General features: G+C 41.3%; 1 protein-coding gene across 2 annotated transcripts in view; it reads right to left on the bottom strand.

Moving 5' to 3' along the window:
• Positions 1-3378: 3378 nt before the first annotated feature.
• The window catches only part of LOC121549989 (receptor-type tyrosine-protein phosphatase N2), a 285296-nt gene continuing 265228 nt past the window's right edge, over positions 3379-23446 (bottom strand). Inside the window, exons 16-22 of one of the 2 annotated variants that reach the window (XM_041862031.2) lie at positions 20571-20648; positions 16552-16671; positions 16162-16328; positions 13484-13537; positions 11883-11947; positions 6118-6191; positions 3379-3600 (exon numbers count right to left, since the gene is read on the bottom strand). In XM_041862031.2, the coding sequence (XP_041717965.2) occupies positions 3529-3600; positions 6118-6191; positions 11883-11947; positions 13484-13537; positions 16162-16328; positions 16552-16671; positions 20571-20648 (630 nt within the window). In that variant the 3' untranslated portion in view covers positions 3379-3528. Of the gene's footprint in view, positions 3601-6117; positions 6192-11878; positions 11948-13483; positions 13538-16161; positions 16329-16551; positions 16672-20570; positions 20649-23446 lie in introns of those variants that run through there. The other variant, XM_045210537.1, reaches the window with a different exon arrangement.

Below are 23446 nucleotides of genomic sequence, written 5' to 3'. Positions count from 1 at the left end.
ATACCACAAACCCCCGTGGTGCCTTATTGCTATTATAAACTGGTTACCAACGTAAGTAGAGCAGTAAAAATAAATGTTTTATCATACCTGTGGTATATGGTCTGATATACCACGGCTGTCAGCCAATCAGCATTCAGGGCTCGAACCACCCAGTTTATAATCTGTAGCAACCCACCCTTTTATTGTTCTCACATGCTCTCCTCTCTTCCGACTCTCAACCACTACCTCGTTTTAATTACTGCTAACTCTCAATCACTTAATACACCACTTTGTGGTTGGTCTCAGCAAACGCAACATTTCACCAATCAATATGTCCTCTGTGTATATCTAAGCCGTGCTATTGCTCTTGACTTCATTACTAGGTTGGTGTTAGGGTTCGGTGGTTCAGTGAGTGTTTTTGAATTGGTGGGAAATTACATTAATCATTTTTGTTGAGAGGCCCATGGGTGTAATGCCCCCTCTAGATATTATCAAGAAGTCTGCAGAAAATAATTGATTTTGTATATTAAACCAAGTTTGGTTGAATTACAAGGTGGAACGTTAAATTCCCAATCGTGGGTGGAATCCGATTGGCTAGATAGTTAGATGTGATTGCAGTGAAAGGAGAGTTGTACACTATAAAACTTACTCAGCTATTCAAGCACCTGCTTTGTGGCTGTGAATCATAGAGATGGGTTGTTATTACAGCACCAAACACCTGCTGATCAATGGATGAGTAACACAACAAGCTTACAAACATGTCATTTGTCCATGGAGAGCATACGGAAATCCCAAGTGTTTGCTGGGAGCTGGCTGGGATGCTTTCCAGGATTTCCCCCCAAAAAGGGGCCTGTTGGGAATGAATGGGGAGCAGATTGCTGAGGCAGTCTCTCATGTCTATCCAAGGCCCTGATAACTTTGATGAAGGTTTTAAACTAGTTGGCGCTGCAGGGCAATATCCCTGTCCCCGGTTCCCTTTCTTCTTCCGTCTGTCTGGTAGAAATGCTGATCCTGAGTAAACTGCTCCAATATGAATAGTTATGCACAAGTGTACGGCAATGACTTGTGAGTAGGAATATGGACACCCACCATGTTCTCAACAACATTCAGAAACTGAAAAGCTCTATGACAACCTAGGAAGTAAAGATAATCAGTGCCCTGCTCTTGGTGCAATAGGCTACACAAAACTGATTTGAGATTGAAATGAAGACAATCTGATTGTTGTCTCCCATACGGTGTATGACGAGCCCTTACACTGCCCAGAACTTTCACTCCTGGTATTACCCCCTAATGGATCTCAGTGGGTAAAACACTGGGCTGATTTTCTGTTTCATTGCCTACCCTGTCTCTCAAATGACAAAAGGTGGTGAGCCAATCATTTAATCTGTCTAGGCATGTTCTGTAAATATCACTGCTTTATTCACGTTGGTTAAGCCTGATGAAGACCTTCGGGTGGAAACGTTGCACAATAAACTGTAGGAGAATTCATCAGTGTGTGGGTATCTATCTTTATTTCAAGTTTGGTATTCAGGCAATGCACTCACCCTCTGGTAAAAGAAGACGGCTTTTATTCAACTGATCAAATGCCATAGGTACTTCTTCCTTTGAATGTTTTCTAAAGAGCTAGTGGAAAAAATGACAGACAAATGTCTGGTCAACCGTTCTATGGTTTATTATCAATCTGTTCGAATTTAGTTTCCACACAAAATATACGGTTTTCATTGACATTTTCATTTAAGTTCATTAAACATTTTAATAGCACAACAAGCTTCCAATCATTTATATTCTATACATGGACTTTACCTGTACACATGAGTCACAATATTCTGTCGATTAAGAGGAAAAAATAAACATATTAATAATGCCAATATAATTCAGTTTAATCATATCATATCATATTGTTAATATATATATTGCTCACTCTACACTGAGTGTACAAAACAGTAAGAACACCTGCTCTTTCCATAACATAGACTGACCAGGTGAATCCGGGTGAAAGCTATGATCCCTTACTGATGTCACTTGTTGAATCCACTTCAATCAGTGTAGATGAAGGGGAGGAGACCGGTTAAAGAAGGATTTTTATGCCTTGAGACAATTGAGACATGGATTGTGTATGTTTGCCATTCAGAGGGTGACTGGGCAAGACAACTCAATATTAGGAAGGTCTTCTTAATGTTTTGTACACAGTGTATTTGTAATCATTACATTTCTGTGATTTTAAATATTAACGGTATTAAATTCATATACAAAACAATGTATATAACAAACAAATGCAGTCTGCATAAGAGAACAACTAAGATTCAATCAGATCAAGCATTAACCAGCGATAGCAGACACCCACATAGCGAATGCTTTGGCGGTGTCGGAGGTTGAATTGCTTTGGAGCTGTCAAATCATAGTCATTGTCATGAAGCCCCCCCCCAATTGCGTTAGAAGTTCACAATGAGAAATTGTAGGCTATATAGAAATAATTATGATCAAATTGAAAAATAATTCAACAAAATAACATCTCACATTCCAGGGTTCGAACTTGTAAACAAGGCTGCATGAGATTTCTGTTCATGAGACTCCGCGCAGCCAATGGCAATGTCCACTTTAGGTATAATGCCAGGAGCTGCTTGTGGATTTGACAGCTCTAAGGCAGTTCCACCTCCGACACTGTCAAAACAACTGCTATGCGGATATTGGCTAAAGCGTATCTGACTGAATCGAGTCTCACATACCGGCACTGTTTAAATACTTCCTTCCTACTTAAAGTTATCACAGATATTCATTGGTTGGATTGGTGAAAGTAATATAGTGGTGGCAGAGCCAGAAGAGGACTGGCCACCCCTCGGAGCCTGGTTCCTTTAGGTTTCTTCCTAGGTTCCTTCCTTTCTAGGGAGTTTTTCCTAGACACTGTGCTTCTGCATCTGCATTGCTTGCTCTTTGGGGTTTTAGACTGGGTATCTGTATATCACTTACAGATCCTCAAGGAAGGAAGGAAGGATGCATTTAGAAAGTATTTGAACAGGGCCATAGAATATGTAATAGCAAAGATCACTTCAACGTCATTCCTTGAAGCATCTTCTCAATATACAGGACACAGATGTTCGGCCCTTGAATACAATATCATATTCATCACACATCAATAACCAATTATCTGATTCTTAGTATAATAGATTATTCAGATCACAAAGACAGAGAGAGAACACACGTGACCTTGTCTAGCTATCTGTAAGTGGTACTGGAACATATGTTCGATAACAACTGCAAACAGAATACATCACACTTAAGAAGACCAGGTCGGTCAAGTATCTGGCACAACATTCATCAGTATACCAAGAGAGAGATAGAGAGAAAGCGAGAGAATCAGAGGAGAGAGAAACAGGAGAAGATAGGTATGTATGTCCCAAATGGCACCCTATTCCCTACATAGAGCACTACTTCTGACCAGAGCTTTATGGGAATAGGGTGCCATTTGGGACATAAACGAGCTGTCAGACTTGAGTGGGCAGAGGAACGTGTGTTTAGGCAGCGAGACGTGGCACGGTGCGGCGTCGAGTTTCACTGTGGAAGTGCTTTTAGGATGGCATTCACCTCCTCCGCCACGGCTGTCAGCGCAAGCTCAAACTGCTCCTGTGGGGGGGAGGGAGGGAGGGAGGGAGGGAGGGAGGGAGGGAGAGAGAGAGAGAGAGAGAGAGAGAGAGAGAGAGAGAGAGAGAGAGAGAGAGAGAGAGAGAGAGAGAGAGAGAGAGAGAGAGAGAGAGAGAGAGAGAGAGAGAGAGAGAGAGAGAGAGAGAGAGAGAGAGAGAGAGAGAGAGTTGTTCAGTGACTGGTTTATAACTACCTCTTGTCCGGTGTGTAAAGGTATAGGACTGTCAGTGAGTCATATCAGAGTGACACTTTGTCTAATGCCCCCCTGTTGTGTCGTGGCTACAGAGACAATGGAGGGAGCAGTTGTGCCCTTCTCCGAGCTTCCTCTCTGAGTGTGTGAGTGAAGTCAGTGCCACTGTAGACTCAGCCAGGGATGTCTTTAAATAAGCTTCTAAGGCCTAGATTCAATAATATCCATGCTAGCCGACACCCGCATAGCTGATGTTTTGGCGGTGGAACTGTGTTAGAGCTGTCAAATCCACAAGCGGCTCCCGGCGTTATACCTATCACTGGACGTTGCCATTGCATGCACCAAGTCACATTAGTCGAAATCACATGTAGCCATGTTACAAGTTTGAACACCGGCATGTGTGATGTAATCTACACCTCGATTTCGTCATTTTTTTCATTTTTTTCATTTGAGTATCATTATTTCTATATAGCCTAGACTTTCTCGTTCGGAACTTACGCAGGTGGAACGGGTGCGGCTTCTTGACAATGACCACGAGCAGCTGCTCACTGATTTGACAGCTTCAACGCAGTTACACCTCCGACACCTCCAAAACACCAGCTACGCGGGTGTTGGCTAGCGCGGGTTAACGCTTGAACTGATTGAATCTAGGCCTAAGTCAACTCTTCTCTCAAGTGTGTGTGTGTGTGTGTGTTTGTGTGTGTGTGTGACTCACTGTGCTCCCTGAAGAGCACAACAGGTCCGATCGATTTTCACCCTGAAGACCCACTGTTTCACATTCTACTCAACTCTCATTCAGGCTGCAGGCGCTAAAATAAACTCACTGAAGAGAGGTAGGCGTTCGCAAGAATCCTGCTTCAGATATGTCAAAACATGCCACATTTTCGCCGGGGGTAAAATAAAATCTATACTGAGGAGTTCTTTATAACAAGTAATGTCAATAGTTTTTTTGCTTAGGTTGTTCCTATTTTTATATGTCTTTATACAGGACCTTTAATAGCTGTAGTTAATTAAAAAAATTGATAGATGCTGTTTCCCCAATCGCAGATCTCAGCTTTAAGGTGCATTATGGTGGCCTCGGAAGAGGGTTTTACATTTCCACCACTGGAGGGAGTCAAACCTCTGTCTTCACCACAAAGTTACAGGATACTTGCTTGAGCATAGAGTAAGTAAGTATTGTCTATTGGTATGAAAAAAAATGTAAAAATGATTTGTGATATTTCAACGCTGTAATATCTATCACTTCTATCTACATGTAAGACCAGAACAGCTAATGTTGTATATATTTTACAGCTAAAAGCTGTCCTAAAAACTAAAATCTACAATTTATGCTCTTCATGAAACAGCGAGGCACCACATCAATAATAATGCTAGTTCTCTGATGTAATTTAATTTGCCCTTAGATGTTTTAGTAAAAGGCTTGAAACTTTTATTTTTGCCTAAATTAAAACTTCCCTAACAAGCTCCAATCAGAGACCTGAGTCAATGGTAAATGGGATTCAGAGAAAGCTGGATTAAATCAATAGAAATTACATAAATAAAACATTCAGGAAGTCTCCAGTCTTTTAGAAAACAAATGTCATACAGCCTAATTTTGCCTTGAGTTTGACTTAATTTATATTTCCAGAACTAAATGTGTCCGTCTTAAAAGACACAAAAAGCTTTCGCTGCCCATCATAATAATTCAGTATTCATAAATGAGAGAGCATGGTCTGTTTAAACACAGAAATTCTCCAGGGAACCCACTTGATTGTAATGAGATGTTTCAAACCTCCCTCACTAAAATGAGTTAGATTATTTTAGTTAAAGAACAGGGGAATTGGAGTTAAGAGGCTACTCTAAATTCTAGAGGCAAACAAGAATTACATGAGTTTTGGATTTTGCAAAAGGCCAACCACTTAGCTTACATCATCTTGGAGCTCTGAAACTCTGAGGTCTCATGGCTGGTTTCCCAGACAGAGATTAATCCTAGCCCTGGACTAAATAGCTCTTTCAACGGAGATTCTCCATCGAGCATGCTTTTTAATCCAGAACTAGGCTAAATATATGTCAGGGAAACCAGCCCTCAGTGTCTGTGGACATAAACCTCCTCATTTGTGATTTGGAATATGAACTGACTGAGCATAATTCAAAATAGCTCCTCCAATAAAGAAATGGTCTTGATAATTTCAAGCAGCCTATGAATCGCTTGATCATTTCATCTCCCGTAAGGCTCATGTCATTATGCGCTTACCCGTGAACTAGATGCACCTCTGAGTGAGTGACATGAACCCCCCCCTCTCTCCCCCGCTCAGAGCGAGGGACCTTACCTTTGTCTGGACCATGCCGGCTCTTTGGTCTCTCAAGTGCTCCAGGGTAGCGGCAATATCAATCTCTTTAGCACCTGCAACAGACCACAAATTGGACTGAGTTCAAAGCAGCAGATTAATCCAGCTCACATCTGTCAATCTCCTTTCTACCGGCTCCCTTTGGAACGGCACGGTGATTGAAAATTATTACATTCATCCCTCGAAAGACTTGGCCAGGAGCCACTGACTGTTTTCACTAGAATAATATATGCATGGAGATATTTCTGGAGCAGGGAATATTGTACAATGAATGATGCAATCAAAGAAACTGTGCACCGCTTAAATTAGAACCATGCATTGTAGTAGCACCACTGCACTATGCCCAACTGTGATTCAAGTTTTCAGAAGCTTACATTTCTGATATCGTAGAGAATCAGATTTCAGAATGATGTGTGCAAAATCAAGCCAATTTGCTGTACTTCGTATGATTTTGAAAAATTAATATGCTGGATGTGATGTAGTTCACCTTCCCCGTACAATTCATTTTGTTGTGTCATTTTAAAACTCAGCAAGTTATGTGAGCTACAGTATGTTATGTCTGAGTAACAAACAGAATGATACCAACTAGCAATGAACACTGATTTGAAATCTCCTTTCACCTTTAGCTTGTATGACTTCAACAACCAGACTATTGTTCGAGTTTCTAATAAATGGCGAGTTGGAGGGGCTCATTTGAGATTTAATCCCCTAAAAAATAAATAGAGGGAGAGAAATCCTCAAGCCCTTAAAGACTTTTTGAAAATGGGGAGAGAGGGGAGGGAGCCAGTTTATGCAGCTGGATTCCCAGCTCAAAGTGCTCCAATACTTTCATGTTTCAGAAGGGTTGGATTCTCAAGTATAGGAGGGGAGAAACTCCTCAAACAAGAAAAGGCTTTGGAGTGAAATTCTCATACTTGTGTACAATTCACACTCTGGAGGAGAGAAGAAGATGAAGAAGAGGGGGAGGAAGGAGAACGAGGGATTTTATGTCTGGGCCTCTGGGCTTTTCATTCTGTTTGGAAACACAAGGCCTCACACTCCTCAAGACCAGATGAGACTCACACCAGACAAAGATGGAAAGGCCGCTCATACTCTGGGTTGCTCATTGCTCAACATAACAAAAACCTGTGGGTCTGGTCCCAGCCCCAGTGTTTTCCATACATACATAGAGTAGCCAGCCAAATAGAAAAAGTAGCCAACCAGGCACACCCAGGCCGGGAGGGTCTGGGGGGGGATTTTTTTTCTTCAGAAGTAGCTCTATTTTGGTGGCCTCTGGTATATTCTAATGCCTTGATTCTATCCAAAATACAAAGCAAAATTATTATTGAATACTTTATTGAGTTTACCTCCCAGATTGAAACAATTAGTTGTGGTAAAATGTAATGTAATGTGTAGAAAGACATTACTTTACAACATGTATGAATTCAGTGTATTGTTAATTGTTTTGGATATTGTCTAGGTCTAGGCCTATATGATCAGGACTGTCTTCTAAGTAAGAGACCATTCTTTTTTTTTTTTTTTTTTTTACATTTAACCTGTCTTCTCTTGAGATTAAAGTCTTATTTACAGTTTTATTGTAAGATATGAATTGTCACAATTATGTTGGTTCTTCAAATTATGTATTTTATTAAACAGAAAAATGAAGTAAATAGCCCATATTATATTGAAAAAATAAAGGAGTTATATCAGTCTTAAGTATTATAACTTTCTGATTTTACATAGCCTAAATGTATAATTATCATTAGCTACGGCCCTATTAAATCTGTTAAATTTTTTTGCCTGATTATGTTTTGTTCTTTCCCAAATTCCGTTTTCTCCGTTTAGTTTTTCCAGGTTTCCAGGTTTCTGTTTTCCCTGTTTTTTCAGGTTTTCGCTCTCGAAAAACCACCAAATTGGATGTTCTAAGTCCACAGCAAAGCTTAAACCACATCAGCAGACCACTTTTGAGCTCTGGGAAAAATATGAGAAATTTAGATTTTTGGGTGTAGTTTAATTTAAACCCTAATTCAAGTGTGCACCTAGCAAGAGGCTGTTAGTTCAAATCAAATGTTATCTGTCACATGTGCCGAATACAACAGGTGTAGACCTTACAGTGAAATACTTACTTACAAGCCCTTAACCAACAATGCAGTTTTAAGAAAGAATACACCCCCCCCAAAAAAAATAAATAAAAGTAACTAATAATTAAAGCGCAGTAGTAAAATAACAATAGCGAGGCTATATACAGGGGGTACCTGTACCGAGTCAATGTGCAGGGGCACCGGTTAGTCGAGGTAATTGAGGTAATATGTACATGTAGGTAGAGTTATTAAAGTGACTATGCATAGATAATAAACAGAGAGTAGCAGCAGCGTAAAAGGGGGGAGGGCAATGCAAATAGTCTGGGTACTGGATTAGATGTTCAGGAGTCTTATGGCTTGGGGATAGAAGCCTCTTGGACCTAGACTTGGCGCTCCGGTACCGCTTGCCGTGTGGTAGCAGAGAGAACAGTCTATGACTAGGGTGGCTGGAGTCTTTGACAATTTTTGGGGCCTTCCTCTGACACCGCCTGGTATAGAGGTCCTGGATGGCAGGAAGCTTGGCCCAGTGATGTACTGGTAGAGTTTGCAAAACAAATACCCACTGGATTGATGAAAATAATCATGATATCATTCTGCCATACTGTTTTCATTAGCATCATCGCTAATGGCTACACAAAGTGGTAGACGCATACACCGCACACACACACACAGACAGGGCATTCTCATTGCCTCTTCAGAAAGTTGCAGGAAATACGAATCACTGATGCATTCTGTTAATGTCTTATGATAAACTTGGACTAATTAATAAATGTTCTATACATTTAGTTGATTCCCTACAAAGGGCAATACATTTTTGAAAATTGTTGAATTCCATTTTAATGCCTGGATTCCGTGAAGGCCCTTATTATCATATTTGGACCAGAATGAGGCTCTCCACTATCTATTGTTCCTGCAGTGATGATTCACCATCTTCAACTATTCCCTCACTACATATTCGTTGCCAAACCCACTGGCTCCAGGTCATCTATAAATCACTTCTAGGCAAATCCCCGCCTTATCTTAGATCATTGGTCACCATAGCAACACCCACCCATAGTATGCGTTCCAGCAGGTATATCTCACTGGTCAACCCCAAAGCCAACACCTCCTTTGGCCGCCATTCCTTCCAGTTCTCTGCTGTAAATGACTGGAACGAACTGCAAAAATCTCTGAAGCTGGAGACACTTATCTCCCTCACTGTCTTTAAGCATCAGTTGTCAGAGCAGCTTACCGATCACTGTACCTGTACACAGCCCATCTGTAATTAGCCCACCCAACTACCTCATCCCCATATTGTTATTTACATAGTTTTTTGTTGTTTTTGTTTTTGTTTTTTAGGGGGTAGATCAGCTTTAAATACCTTTTTATTTACATTGTTATTTATTTTGCTCATTTGCACCCCGGTATCTCTATTTGCACATCATCTTCTGCACATCTATCACTCCAGTGTTAATACTAAATTGTAATTATTTTGCACTATGGCCTATTTATTGCCATAGCTCCATAACTTACTACATTTGCACACACTGTATATAGATTTTCTATTGTGTTATTGACTGTACGTTTTGTTTATTCCATATTTAACTCTGTGTTGTTGTTGTTTTTATCGCACTGCTTTGCTTTATCTTGGCCAGGTCGCACTTGTAAATGAGAACTTGTTCTCAACTGGCTTACCTGGTTAAATAAAGGTGAAATAAATAAATAAATAAAAACGAATGTTTTCATAATTTATCTGCAGATAATCGCCAAAAAGCCTAGGTCTACCAGTAGCCTATGCAAATTAGGGAGCCAAATGAATGGCTCTCTCACCGATGCGATTCGGTAGGCTACACTGACTGACGAGATGAGAGTCACTCAATTAGCGTCACTGTCTGGCAAACCCCAACATCCTAGGAAAGGAAACCTAGGAAATCGTTTGGTTTACTTGTCCTGATGCGATACCATGGACATATAACAATGTTGCATGATTTAAGAATGGCAAAGGGATACAGGAGATTTATTCAGTCAGTTCCACACCTTTTATAAACTAGTCAACGCTTGCTGTTCAGTTGTCAAAGCATGACTCCATGTGGCTGGCTATGTGAAACACGCAAAAGAAAATAAATGAATATTCCAGAAAACAATAATTAGGCTAGGTGGATTTCGATTCATCGTTACCACTTACATACATGGGACATGCAAATCCACGAGCATCATGCTCTCTCCCTCTGTGTAAATAAATTTGACTGCAACCAACTACAGTGCAAAATTGTACCAGGAGGCGGGAAAGACTGCAGACCTCGTTTCTCTGTCATCGCTCGCTTTGTGACTGACAGACGCCTATACTATCAATAGAGCGCAAGAAGATGCATATTATTAATTGTAGCGTGAGAGGGATCGACGGACTAGTGAATTTAAACCTTTAAATGAAAAGTAGCCTAGTTAATATGAAGTGTAAAAGGTAACCGACTGGTTAACCAACGGCTGCCACTAATGGAAAACACTGCAGCCCGAGTCCCAACCCCTAGCCACAGCCCTAGGTCAAATCCCAAGCCCTAGTCCCAGTCCAAACCCCTAGCCCCAGCCTCAGCCCACAGCCCACAGCCCCAGTCCAAACCCCTAACACAAACCTCTAGCCCAGGACCCAGACCAGGGATGTGTGTGACAGCCTGAGAAAGACCTCCATCCAGCAGGACCATGTTACCCTGACTCCGCCCTTTGATGCCCCATTAAGACCAAAGCTATGGAGCAGGGGGAAGGGGAGGACAGGGTCAGGGCCAGATGTATGGATGACCTGTTCTGATAGGGGTGGGAGGGCAGGTGGCATCTATTGTACACTCTACTGGAGTTATTTCTGATTATGCAAAACCGAGCCTGGTGTAGTATACTATATGCGCATAACGTTCTGAGAACCTATTCAAAGGTGGTTGTTCATGTCGATTAGTATACCAATATTTGAATGTTGTGAGAAACCAAATTCAGTTGGAATATATACATTATAATTATAATAAATTAACTTGACCTTCACAGGGAAATGAATTTGACATTAATGATGGTTAAAAACCAACAGTTGAAATAAGTACCTTTTAAAACGAAATTACAAATAAATACATATGTGAATGTTATTAGTATCCATGCTATTTATCTCTCTCTCACCCCCTCTCTCTCTCCCTCTCACCCCCTCTCTCTCTCCCTCTCACCCCCTCTCTCTCTCCCTCTCACCCCCTCTCTCTCTCCCTCTCACCCCCTCTCTCTCTCCCTCTCACCCCCTCTCTCTCTCCCTCTCATCCCTCTCTCTCTCCCTCTCATCCCCTCTCTCTCTCCCTCTCATCCCCCTCTCTCTCTCCCTCTCACCCCCTCTCTCTCTCCCTCTCATCCCCTCTCTCTCTCCCTCTCATCCCCTCTCTCTCTCTCTCTCACCCCCTCTCTCTCTCTCTCACCCCCTCTCTCTCTCCCTCTCATCCCCTCTCTCTCACTGTTTCTCTCTCCCTCACCCCCCTCTCTCCCACCCCACCTCTCTCTACATCACTCTCTCTCTCTTTCCCATTCTTCCTGAAGAGCCCTCCCATAGTATTCAGCAGAGGCCTTACTCAGTTACCCTCTAATGCATCCCAAGACCTTTAGCTGAAATGTTTTTTGCCATTGCCATGGCAACGTCTCCACACAAGCAGTAAAGAGTGCGAGACGGAGAGGCCCATCGACTCCTACCTTTAGCCATCCTATTGAGGACCATGTCAATCAGAATGTACGTTCCGCTTCTGCCAGCCCCGTCACTGCAAAGCAACCAGAGGAGAAGGCACTCTTTAGTGAGGCAGAAAAAGAACACAAAGCAGCTTTAATCAATACCACAGTTAGTGTTTGCCTCTTACATGACAACAAATAGGCCTAGCTCATTTAGACTTTCTTGCATTATAGATTTTCTTGCATTATTACTGTAAAGTCTTTGAGGAAAATACAAATGATGAGAAGAGCGTTAACTGAGCGTTTAAAAAGTCAAAGATATTATTGTATAAGTACACACGAGTAATAGCAGGTATTTATAAGATATTAAATTAAAGATCATAGGACATTAATAAAAGCTTGAATAACCCTTGAGTACAAAGCTGTTATCAGCACGCAAATTAGAATTATAATTTTGTACGTTTTTTTAAAAGAACGTGTGTGTGTGTACACATGCATGTGTGGTCCAAATACTTCAGAGGACTGATTTGGAACTGACGTTATAAGGGACAAAAGCTTTTAAAAGCAGCAGCGTGCAGCATGCAGCTTGCAGCATGCAGGCTCCTCAGGAGCAGAGGGGAGCTGAAGAGGCCAGAGGCCATTAGCAGAGCAGCTTTGGAGAGCCTGCTTTTCCATTTCACCAGAGATAACTGCATGAAAAGCCTCTCTTTGTGCCCGCCGGGCTTTCAATCTGTCTGTATGTTAATTGCAAACAAGGCATGCACCATCTCTCTAATAAAGGCAAAGCCAATAGAACAGGAGAGAGACCGAGCAGCGTGAGGCGTGAGGAGCGCCACTGTTTCATTAATCCACTGCTTCTCATCTAGAGACCTCTATGGCCAGACAGACGAACGGACAGACAGACCCTCTCCATGCATGACTGAACACTACTCACTATTAAAGATATGGAGGCAAATACCTGCCATATTAAATAACGAGTGGAGCTTCACTAACAAAAATCCCCCAAAAATAGATCCATACTTTAGGTACTGTAACTGTAAGTCTGACTAAAGGCGTCCGCATGCTTCCCAGCTGAAACAGTTCGGTAGAGTTCGTGCATATATTACGACGACATTTTGTTCGTTTTTGTTCGTTTTGGACTTCGTGAGTTTTTTTCCGGCTGTTCGGACACACAAGCCGAAGTTTGGAGCCAAAGTCTACGCCTCTTCATCGGTCATTGGTCAACAGTAGGGATTCTTCAAAAAAGTACTTGTTGTCATTCAACGAGAGACGACTCGTTTTCATGCACATTATTTCATTGAAAAATACTGCACCAAACATCTTAGTTAGATGTAAAATTGTGCAACTAAGATCTCCTCTGCAAAAATGTCAAAATTAATGACAGATTTATTGAGTTATCTTAGATTATTTTGAGGAAGGCTATGGCGTCTCAAAATGGACAAACTGTTAAAAAAAATCAGCAAAGGTATTTTAAGGGAGTATGCGAGCAGACTCGTTCGGTTCGCCTAGCCGACTTCGGCTAGCCGAACTGAAGCATGCTGATGCCTTCTCAGTCTGTCATGCAATGTAACTGACACCCACACAGCCTGTGCATCGTTACAAGGTTATAATTATTGAAGTATACTTGCCTGCAGTGGACTATTATTGGACAAGACCGACCCCGGTAGCACTTGTTAACCTTTCTGTAATGAAAGAAGAGTCTGCTATTAATATCACGCTTCACAACAATATAGGTAAATAAAACATGGAGCACTTTAACATTTGGCAATTTGGGCAAACATCTGCTCAACTTTGCTAGTACACTATAACATTTGATAAAAGTCATATAGTTACGTAGAATCCATTTAAATATGTGGATGAATCGCAAAAAGGGTCACATGTAGGCTGCTTAAAGTATTTCACTGATCTGGACAAATTCAGTTTATACTTTTAGAGGCAGCTGTTTTTCTGAGATCATTTTGCTTATGCATTCTGTACTTTATATACCAAAAAACATATAAAATAAAATGTCTGTAATGCGTAAACCTTTGGAGTCCCGTTGTCAATCAAAAAAATGTGAAGACAAAAGAAGTCCATGTTGAACAATGAGAATGAATGAAGCACCATTTAAAACACCATTTTGTGACATGTATTTACTGCCATGATGGATGCGGTGGTGAGATGTCATGATCTGCGACGCATTAACCCAATTATGAATGCTACACACCACAGGCACACAGTGGGGGCCAACAAGCCGTCTACACCAAGATGTTGCCATGGAAACTATTGACCACATTGGTCTAAATCAGAGGTGATTTAGACAAGATTCTGGGGGTTTTCTAAGCTCAATGAAGTTCCTGAAGAAAAATAATACATCTGGAAAATGTTCCCTAACCCTACACAGGAATATTATTTGCACTCATATCATTTGATATACAGTAATTGGTGACATACTAGCACTGTATGTATGTCATATATTATGTCATCTTTGTGACCTAACATTTATAACAAACCATATTCCAAATAATTCCAGATTTTAAAACGAACATCTAAATGAATAAGAAATACACACTTTTTAATAATATGAAGAAAGATTTGTTTGTGAAAGAAAAATGTTAAACAAAGTAGGGTGAAAATGAAATGCATTTTACAGGTAATTCATCAGATAAACCAGGCATTTTGAGTAGTTTGAGAGTGATCTGGGTAGGTGGGAGTTATCATGCAAACCTAAGGGGAAGAAAGTTGAGGGGAGGAGTGGAAAGAGAGATTGTGTGCACAGGCCTGGCTGAAGAGACACAGTTTCCAATGATCACTTTTGTGACTATGCAACTGGACTCATATTACTAGCTGCAACATCACAAAAATGACACTGGCAACCGCTAATTTCATAGTTGGCCAAAACCGCTACATGAGTGGTGTATTGAGTGTCACATGTGGGATCTGAATCCCAGTCTCCCGCCCGGGAAACCAAGATCTTAACCATTAGACCAAGTGGAAATTCCGTCTTGGGCTGAGGGTGACACTGATTTTGAAGTAGCATGCAGGGAAACCTCATCATGAGAGCGTGAATCCGTCTCCCCTCATCTACGAGGCCCCATGTAGTAAGAGAGCTAGATATCTAGTGTGACTGCAATAACCCTTTAGCATGGTGAGCTCTCTCTAACCTGCAGAACTTCTCCAATTAGTGGGCTTGCAACATACTGGTCTAAATTGTGACATATTCTCATTTGGACTGGGATTTCCCATTCCTTTCAGGCTGTTTCCCTGGGGGCCTCTTCTGCCAGCGCACATCAGATGAAGAACAGGGAGGAGAGGTTAGACAGTCATTGGCTTTCCCCTCCATTCACCCAGGTTTTTTAGCTTGACATTTCCCATTTAATTGGCTGTTTGAATTAAGGTTTTTTCAAGCCATGCCATGCGGACGGTTAATTTGCTGCCTTGCATGAGCAGGGGAGAAATAGCCCTACGATCAATTAAGTATTGCTCGATCACACCGACAGCGTCATTGCATTTTAGGTACACCAGAAGTACATTCATTTCCAATGGAACGCTGCGTTTGCCTTGCAGCATTGCGTTGCAGAGGCAGTTGCAGTGCGTTCTGTGTGGTGCATACGTTGGATTTATCGAACGTATGCATCAAACTGTATGTGTAGACGGCTTGACAGAAATGGTAGCAGAAGGCGAATGTTGAACTTTTGAGCAATGACACTGTCGGTGTGACCGAGGCATTACTGGAACAACTATACAAACCCATTACAGGAGTTAAAGGGAACAAAGAGAACAGGTAGACAGGATGGCAGCAAAAAAAGGAGTGTTATCACAAGCTAATACTTAAAGGGATACTTCGGGATTTTGGCAATGAGGCCCTCATCTAGAATCAGATGAACTCGTAGATAAAAATGTGATGTCTCTGCACGCAGTTTGAAGGAAGCTGCTAACGAAATGACATTGCGCTAGCGCTAGTTAGCATTGGCTTGCGAAACTAACTTCCTTCATACTGGACGCAGACATAAAAATGATATCCATGAGTTAATATAACTCTGGTTAAGTAGATAAATGGCTTCATTGCCAAAATAACGAAGTATCCCTTTAAGGTTGCAAAATTCTGGTAACTTTACCAAAATTCCTAGGTTTTCTAGAAATTCCGGTTGGAAAATTCCCTGAATCACGAGGGAATATGCAGGAAATCCGGAATCTTCCAACCTGGATTTCTGGAAAACCTAGGAATTTTGGGAAAGTTACCGGAATTTTTGCAACCCTAGGTCAAAGCGAACACAGAATGAGCAGCCATTGGTCAGACCTTCAGACGGAGACACATGTGGCCTACCTACGGAAGTCCAGCAGGGTCCTGGCTGAGTCAGGGATGCTGTGGTCCACCCAGGAAAGGAAGTGGAACTGCGTGACAGTGCGTGTCTCGTTGGTCTGCAGGTTCTTCAGGTAGAAACTCCTGACCAGGAAGTCCTCACACCAGATGTGTTCTGACACCAGGTTCACCTGCAGAGACAAGGGACAGGAGTGAGAATCTTATAAATAAAATCACTAGAACGGGCTTAGAACCTCTTGCCAGTATTAACTCTCTCTGAGTGATACCCCTGGACCAAATCAACTACAAGCAGATATGTGGAAGGACAATACAGTTACCAAATGTATCAAAATAAAGATGAATAATATATTAAACAAATAAAGAACACATCCTAAACAAAGATAATTGTTATACCTCATAAACATGGTGGACATTGGAGCCCTCGTCCGGCCAGTACTGTTGACACTGTTTGACTCCATTTTCAGACAGGGGCGTTAGCATGACGATGACCACACAGCCACTCTCCCACACCATCTGAAGACACAAGGGAACATAGGAGGGCTCAAATCTAGTAATATTAACAAAGACAGGGCACTCATACAGTAGGAGTTAATACAATATGAATTAATACAGTATGAGTTAATACAATAAGAGTTACTACAGTATAAGTTAATGCAGTAGGAATTAATGCAGTAGAAGTTAATACAGTAGAGGTTAATACAGGAGGAGTTAATATAGTAGGAGCTAATACAGTAGGAGTTAATACAGTAGGAGTTAATATAGTAGGAGCTAATACAGTAGAAGTTAATACATTTGGAGTTAATATAGTAGGAGTTAATACAGTAGGAGTTAATACAGTAAGAGTTAATACAGCACCACATTTAGAAATGTATAATGATGCGTTGTGATTGATTGATGTTCCTACATCTCTATTTTCACTTCCTTTCAATAAACAAAGTCAATGTTAGCCATTCAGCAACATAGATACATTGTTATGCGACGTACAGGATTGTGTGACTGATCGTTATTGGTCTGCACCGCCACCAACATGTGATCAGTTGAGCTGTACTACTGTATTGTAGATCAGAGGAAGTCGAACAGTGCCTCCCGTGTGCCCCTGGCTCTCTCCACCAGCTGAGCTCGCTCAACTGATCCGCTCCATTTCATCTGATTATCTTATCAAAATCTAATGTGTCCTTGGACGACAGCAAGGCCCAGTGCGGCCATTAGGAAAACGAGGTAGAAACACTGGTTTTATGAGAGCAATAAAAACACAATGGTCCTGCCTATAAACTAATTACATACCTCTGTGATTCAGCCCAGCGGTGTCATTACAAGCAAACTGTGCCCAGGTCTAGCCACGTTGGTTATCAGTACGTACCAAAGAAGAGGTGTCAAATGAAAGAATCTGTCTTATTTGTCTCATTTGTTTGACTAATTTACAAATACTGTCAGAAAGAATAAACAAATGAACTCAATGTACACTTTTTATTTAATTCACTTCTAAAGTAATTTAGTCACTAGACAACCCCTCTCCATTATTGAGCACACAAGCAGAGACTAAAACGAGAGAACCAAGTCAAGGTCCCTGTTTGGGAACTCTTTGAACCCTCATGGTGATTGGCTTATTCCCTGAACTCTAAAGAGAGAGAGCGAGAGCGAGCAGAGGGGGTGAGGCCCTGGTGGAGCTGAGGTAATGGCTGGGGACAGAGGGAGGGAAGAAAGGTGGAAGGCTGGGGGTACGGAGGGATGGAAGGAGGAAGGGGAGGATTAGAGAGCCTTTCAGAGTGCTGCAGAAGCCCACTGCGGATTAGACAGACCAATTTGCATATTTTTCTGTTAGTTTATTTGGAAAGAGTTTTTACGTGCATTCAAGGCCAATGTAACTATATTTAAAGTAGAACGACTCATTACTTATTGCTATCCTTTCAAGTCCATCACTCTGGATATACTGTCGTTTTAATTGTCAATTATTTGCAAGTTGCAATAAGCTAGTTTTAGAGTAAACTAAGCCAAATATTCAGCTGTAAATGGTTTATTTAATTTTGATAATGGATATGTTGTTTACTCACTTTATGAAATGACAACAAAGAAAAAAAACAAGCAAGCAAACTTTTTCTTATTAGGTGTTTACAAATGTCCCATTAAAGAGAAGTGACAGCACATTGACAAAATACATTTCAAAATGGTGTATTCAATCAAGGTGCACTTTTCAAACAAAGGGAAGGCGTAATGGCTTGATAAAATCATAATTGCTGTGTTACAAACTAACCATCGAACCTGACAGCACACACACACGCACACATTTGCATCTGAAAGCCACCATTAACAATCATCTCTTTTAAAACTGACTCGTCAATAAAGTGAACCGTTCCTTCTGTGTGCGCATGACAGGTATAAAGACTCCATGATGACATTTACAGTGCATTCAGAAAGTATTCAGACCCCTTGACTTTTTCCACATTTTGTTACGTTACAGCTTTATTCGAAAATTGATTTTTCCTCATCAATCTACATACAATACCCAATAATGACAAAGTGAAAACAGATTTTTAGAAATGTTTGCACATTTATTAAAAATAGAAAACAGTATTCAGGCCCTTTGCTATGAGACTCGAAATTGAGCTCAGGTGCATCCTGTTTCCATTGATCATTCTTGAGATGTTTCTACAATTTGATTGGAGTCCACCTGTGGTAAATTCAATTGATTGGACATGATTTGGAAAGGCACACACCTGTTTATATAAGGTCCCACAGTTGACAGTGCATGTCAGAGCAAAAACCAAGCCATGAGGTCAAAGGAATTGTCCGTAGAGCTCCGAGACAAAATTGTGTCGAGGCACAGATCTGGGGAAGGGTATCAAAACATTTCTGCAACATTGAAGGTCCCCAAGAACACAGTGGCCTCCATCATTCAAAAAAATTGAAGACATTTTGAACCACCAAGACTCTTCCTAGAGCTGGCCGCCCGGCCAAATAGAGCAATCGGGGGAGAAAGGCCTTGGTCAGGGAGGTGACAAAGAACCTGATTGAGGGAAAGATGAACAGAGTAAAGTACAGAGAGATCCTTGATGAAAACCGGCTCCAGAGCACTCAGGACCTCAGACTGGGGCGAAGGTTCAACTTCCAACAGGACAACGACCCTAAGCACACTGACAAGACAACACAGGAGTGGCTTCGGGACAAGTCTCTGAATGTCCTTGAGTGGCCCAGCCAGAGCCCGGACTTGAACCCGAATTAACATCTCTGGAGAGACCTGAAAATAGCTGTGCAGCGACTCTCCCCATCCAACCTGACATAGCTTGAGAGGATCTGCAGAGAATGGGAGAAACTCTCCAAATACAGGTGTGCCAAGCTTGTAGCGTCATACCCAAGAAGACTTGAGGCTGTAATCACTGCCAAAGGTGCTTCAACAAAGTACTGAGTAAAGGGTCTGAATACTTATGTAAATGTAATATTTCAGTTTTTAATTTTTAATAAATTAGCAAACATTTCTAAAAACCTGTTTTTGCTTTGTCATTATGGGGTATTGTGTGTAGATTGATGAGGGAAAAAAACTATTTAATCAATTTTAGAATAAGACTGTAACGTAACAAAATGTGGAAAAAGTCAAGGGGTCTGAATACTTTCAGAATGCACTGTATGTACCTACTGTAAGTGCATCTTCAGCTGAACATGGGGAGTGAAGGGACCAGCTGGACTGTGGCTGCGTCTCCAATGGCACGGCACCCTATTCCCTACATAGTGCATTACTTTTGGTCACGGTTCATAGGGCTATGGTCAAAAGTAGTGTACTATAAAGGGAATAGGGTGCCATTTGGGATTCAACCTGTGGATGTCTCTGGTCCATGCTAACATGTTACAGACACATTAATGCCACAGCTGATACATTAACTCGACTGTATGGGAGCAATGGTCCTCCCTAATGACTGGGGTGCTTTCACACTAATGCATAATAACACCATTTGGCAACCCGGCATACGGCTGAGGCAGCAAAGGATTGCCGGGTTGCCAGGTCTAAATGGCAAGCTGGAAAATCGCCCTTGTAGTCATATTCACAGTGGTGAAGGCTATTGTCATGTATCATAATGCAACAAACTTTGTTACACCAGGGCAGTCGTAATAATTAACAACAAAAGAAAACAATCCTGCAATAATCCTACATTTCATAGTTTCATTAACAACCACAAGGCAACATTTTCGTGATGGAAAAGAGCACAGATCTGCGCAAAAAATACCTCATTATAATCTTGATAAATTATCTCCTCCTATAATATACACATTGTTGAAGAAAAGTTTACAATGAAATCATGCTGCCAGATTCTAATGAGGTTTACTGTATTTTTTTGCACAGATTTCTGCTCTTTTGCAAATGTCTCCCACACTGTCATAAACCGATACTGATGGTTAGTTCATGTTTGATTGTGCTTTACCTGCCAGAAGTCAGCCACGGTGGAGGGTAGAGGGCCTTGTGAAGCGATGTACATGGGGTTCCTCGGATCATGGTCCATCTGGAAGAACAGGGGAAGGAGAAGTGCTGTGTGTGAGCACTGGGTGAACGCTTGTTACTGTATGAAGGGACAAGAACATACTGCCTGGTTGCATCCCAAATAGCACTTTATTCCCTATATAGTGCACTACTTTTGACCAGAGCATATGGGGAAAATAGGGTGCCATTTGGGATGTCTACAGTTAGAGCATCAAGACAGAGTAACAGCAGTTCCATGAATTCTCTCTGAGGATCTAAAGGTAGCCTTTTCTCCTCGATGGCCGTCCAGGTTTCACTCAAGCCACTCACTTCTCTCTCTCCTCCTTCTGTTACTTTCCCCTTCTTTATCTTCTAGGCATGGTTATTCTTTAATGCTTCTGATTAAAGGAAGCCCATGTGTAAAGGAAATTACATCGCCTCTCCAACATATTATTGATGATAGTCAGAGAATGTCACTGAGGCCTTTAGAAGAGGGGATAGGGGTGTCTCTGAGGGTTGGGCCAGTGTTTGTGTGTTCTGTATGTGTGTGAGTGTGTGGGTGTGTATCCGTGTGTGTGATACAGACGGCGGAGGAAAGGATAAAAGCAGATCTGCAATTTCCCCTGAAGCTCTGTTTTTTTTATTAAAGATACAACACAAGGGACTTGATACCAGCTCTACACCCAGCTCCACAGAACCTGGCCTTTACTCTATGTCTATTCATATTAGTCTGAGAAAGGCAATGAACAAAGGGGAACAAATATCCAGGCAGATCGCTCAAGATTAACTTCAAAATTGGACATCTGTCCATGTCCTGAGGATGTCGGGAAATGCCTTCAAAACCGGCCACTAGGAGCAACAGTGAGTGCTATTCCTATCAAGTGGGCTTGGGTTTTGCTAGGGCGATGTGGATGGGGGTGGCGGATGGGCGTTATCCCATAGTGCTGAGCGATTAGTGCTTTTTGAGGTCGGTTTTTGATTTCAGTTTTCATAATTTTAACATTAAATGCATTATGAAATAATGACATTACCATGATTTTAGAGCTTTTTAATGGAGATTCCAAAGCCAAAAATAGGGAACATTCAAAACATTGAAAATATTCCATTGTCTTTCTCAGGTCCACATTGGGTAGACATCAATAGAAAAATAGGAAATTACTATGAAATAATAACATATTTTAGTTGGGTATATTACTTAGTTTTTATTTGATGACTTTGTTATTTCCATTCCTTAAAGTCATGATCTCATCTCGCTCAGGCAGAAGCATTCAGCCAGCCAGACCATCTAACGTTATCTATGTGCTCCCCATACTGTTCTGTCTTTAGTCATCCTATTTAGCTAGCCTGCCTAAGTATGCTGCAGAGCTGTCTGGCAAAATAATTTAAGTAGTTCTTCAAAGTAGATAAGTCTCTGTCCCGCTCGTCGTTGTGTTGTGTACATTCCTCTCTCATGCGGTCTATGTGTATCTAACCTAACATAGCAGGCGTAAAAGTGTATCCGTCCAGAGATCTGTATATAATGACGAGATGCTCATGTCTCCGCCCTAACAATGGGAGTCGTTGTCCCAAAGGCAGGAAGGCAGGCAACAAGCTTAGGTCCAAAAATAAGCCCATAGAAACACATTGGGCTTATTTTGGAAAGAATTTGGCGAGAGTGAAACCTCTCGCTTCGTCTCTTCCTCCCTGATCCGTCTCTATTCGAGCCAGAAAAAAAAGGAATATGGTCAACAAATATTGAATATTTGCTTAATGAAAACGAACTCCCTTCAGCCCAGCATCCCACATAGTTCTTGACTTGATTTCACTCGTGAATTATTTGATTTCTCTCCTGAGAAATGGAGCGTTGAGCAAAAAGAAAAAAAAGAAAAGGGAAATTCAAGTAATTGAACCGACGTCGGTCAATTAGTTGTTTAATAACCGATACCCCGCGAAATGACGGTTAATCCCACAGCACTATAATCCCATTACTCCGGATCTGAAGGTCGCATGTTCAATCCCAGTGGTAGACACAAAACATTTTTGTTTTGTTTTAGCCCTATCCAAAATCCTTAACCTTAATCCTTAACTTGGAAAATGTGAAGTTTGGAGAAACAAAGCCATGCTGAGCAGGAGGAATCAACCCAGGGTGTCAAAGACACTTCGAGAGTTGACGTTTGGAGCAACTTCGAAATTTGACATTTGGAGAAACTTAAAACCGTGAGATCTTTTTGTTAATATAAGATATTGCAAGCCAAATTGCAAATGAAATATTAGTCATGGCTATTGTTGAAAGCAGAAGTAGAATAGAGAAGACATGAGTAAACCATTTGGAATTCAGCCATTTTGTTACACTCAGACAAAGCCATTGTTTCCTTACAGAAGAGAGGTAGATATGTGTAATGAAGGGGTGCAACAGAATTTTCTATTCCTCCAAATAAACGCATGTTGACGTTTATTGTCATGAGTCTTGTCCTGGAGGCAGAACTGATCGATGTCTCCTTAGATAGGCCAGCTGCAAAGTCAAAATTGGCTATATTGTAAAACTTCATGAAAACAAAAATGTATTTAAGGGTTAGGCATTAGGGTTAGCAGTGTGGTTAACGTTAGGTTTAAAATCCGATTTTATGACTTAGTGGCTGTGCCAGCTAGTGACCATTCTGCAGAGCTGCATCCAGAAAAAGATTAATGACGAAAAACGCTAACCTGCCAAATAAACACTGGAGCTAACCAGAGCTAACCAGCTCAGTGTTGGTTTACCGCTAGCACTTCAATTTATTAGGCTCCATTTTGCAATGTGCCAAAAAAATATGTTTTTACTCTATTTTTGGTATTACGGGATATTTTTGCACAGTCCAGTTCTGT

This window comes from Coregonus clupeaformis, chromosome 34, assembly GCF_020615455.1.
Source record: "Coregonus clupeaformis isolate EN_2021a chromosome 34, ASM2061545v1, whole genome shotgun sequence".
NCBI classification, from domain to species: Eukaryota; Metazoa; Chordata; class Actinopteri; order Salmoniformes; family Salmonidae; genus Coregonus; species Coregonus clupeaformis.
Note: the sequence above shows the minus strand (reverse complement) of the source record. Positions and strands in the feature narration are given on the sequence as shown.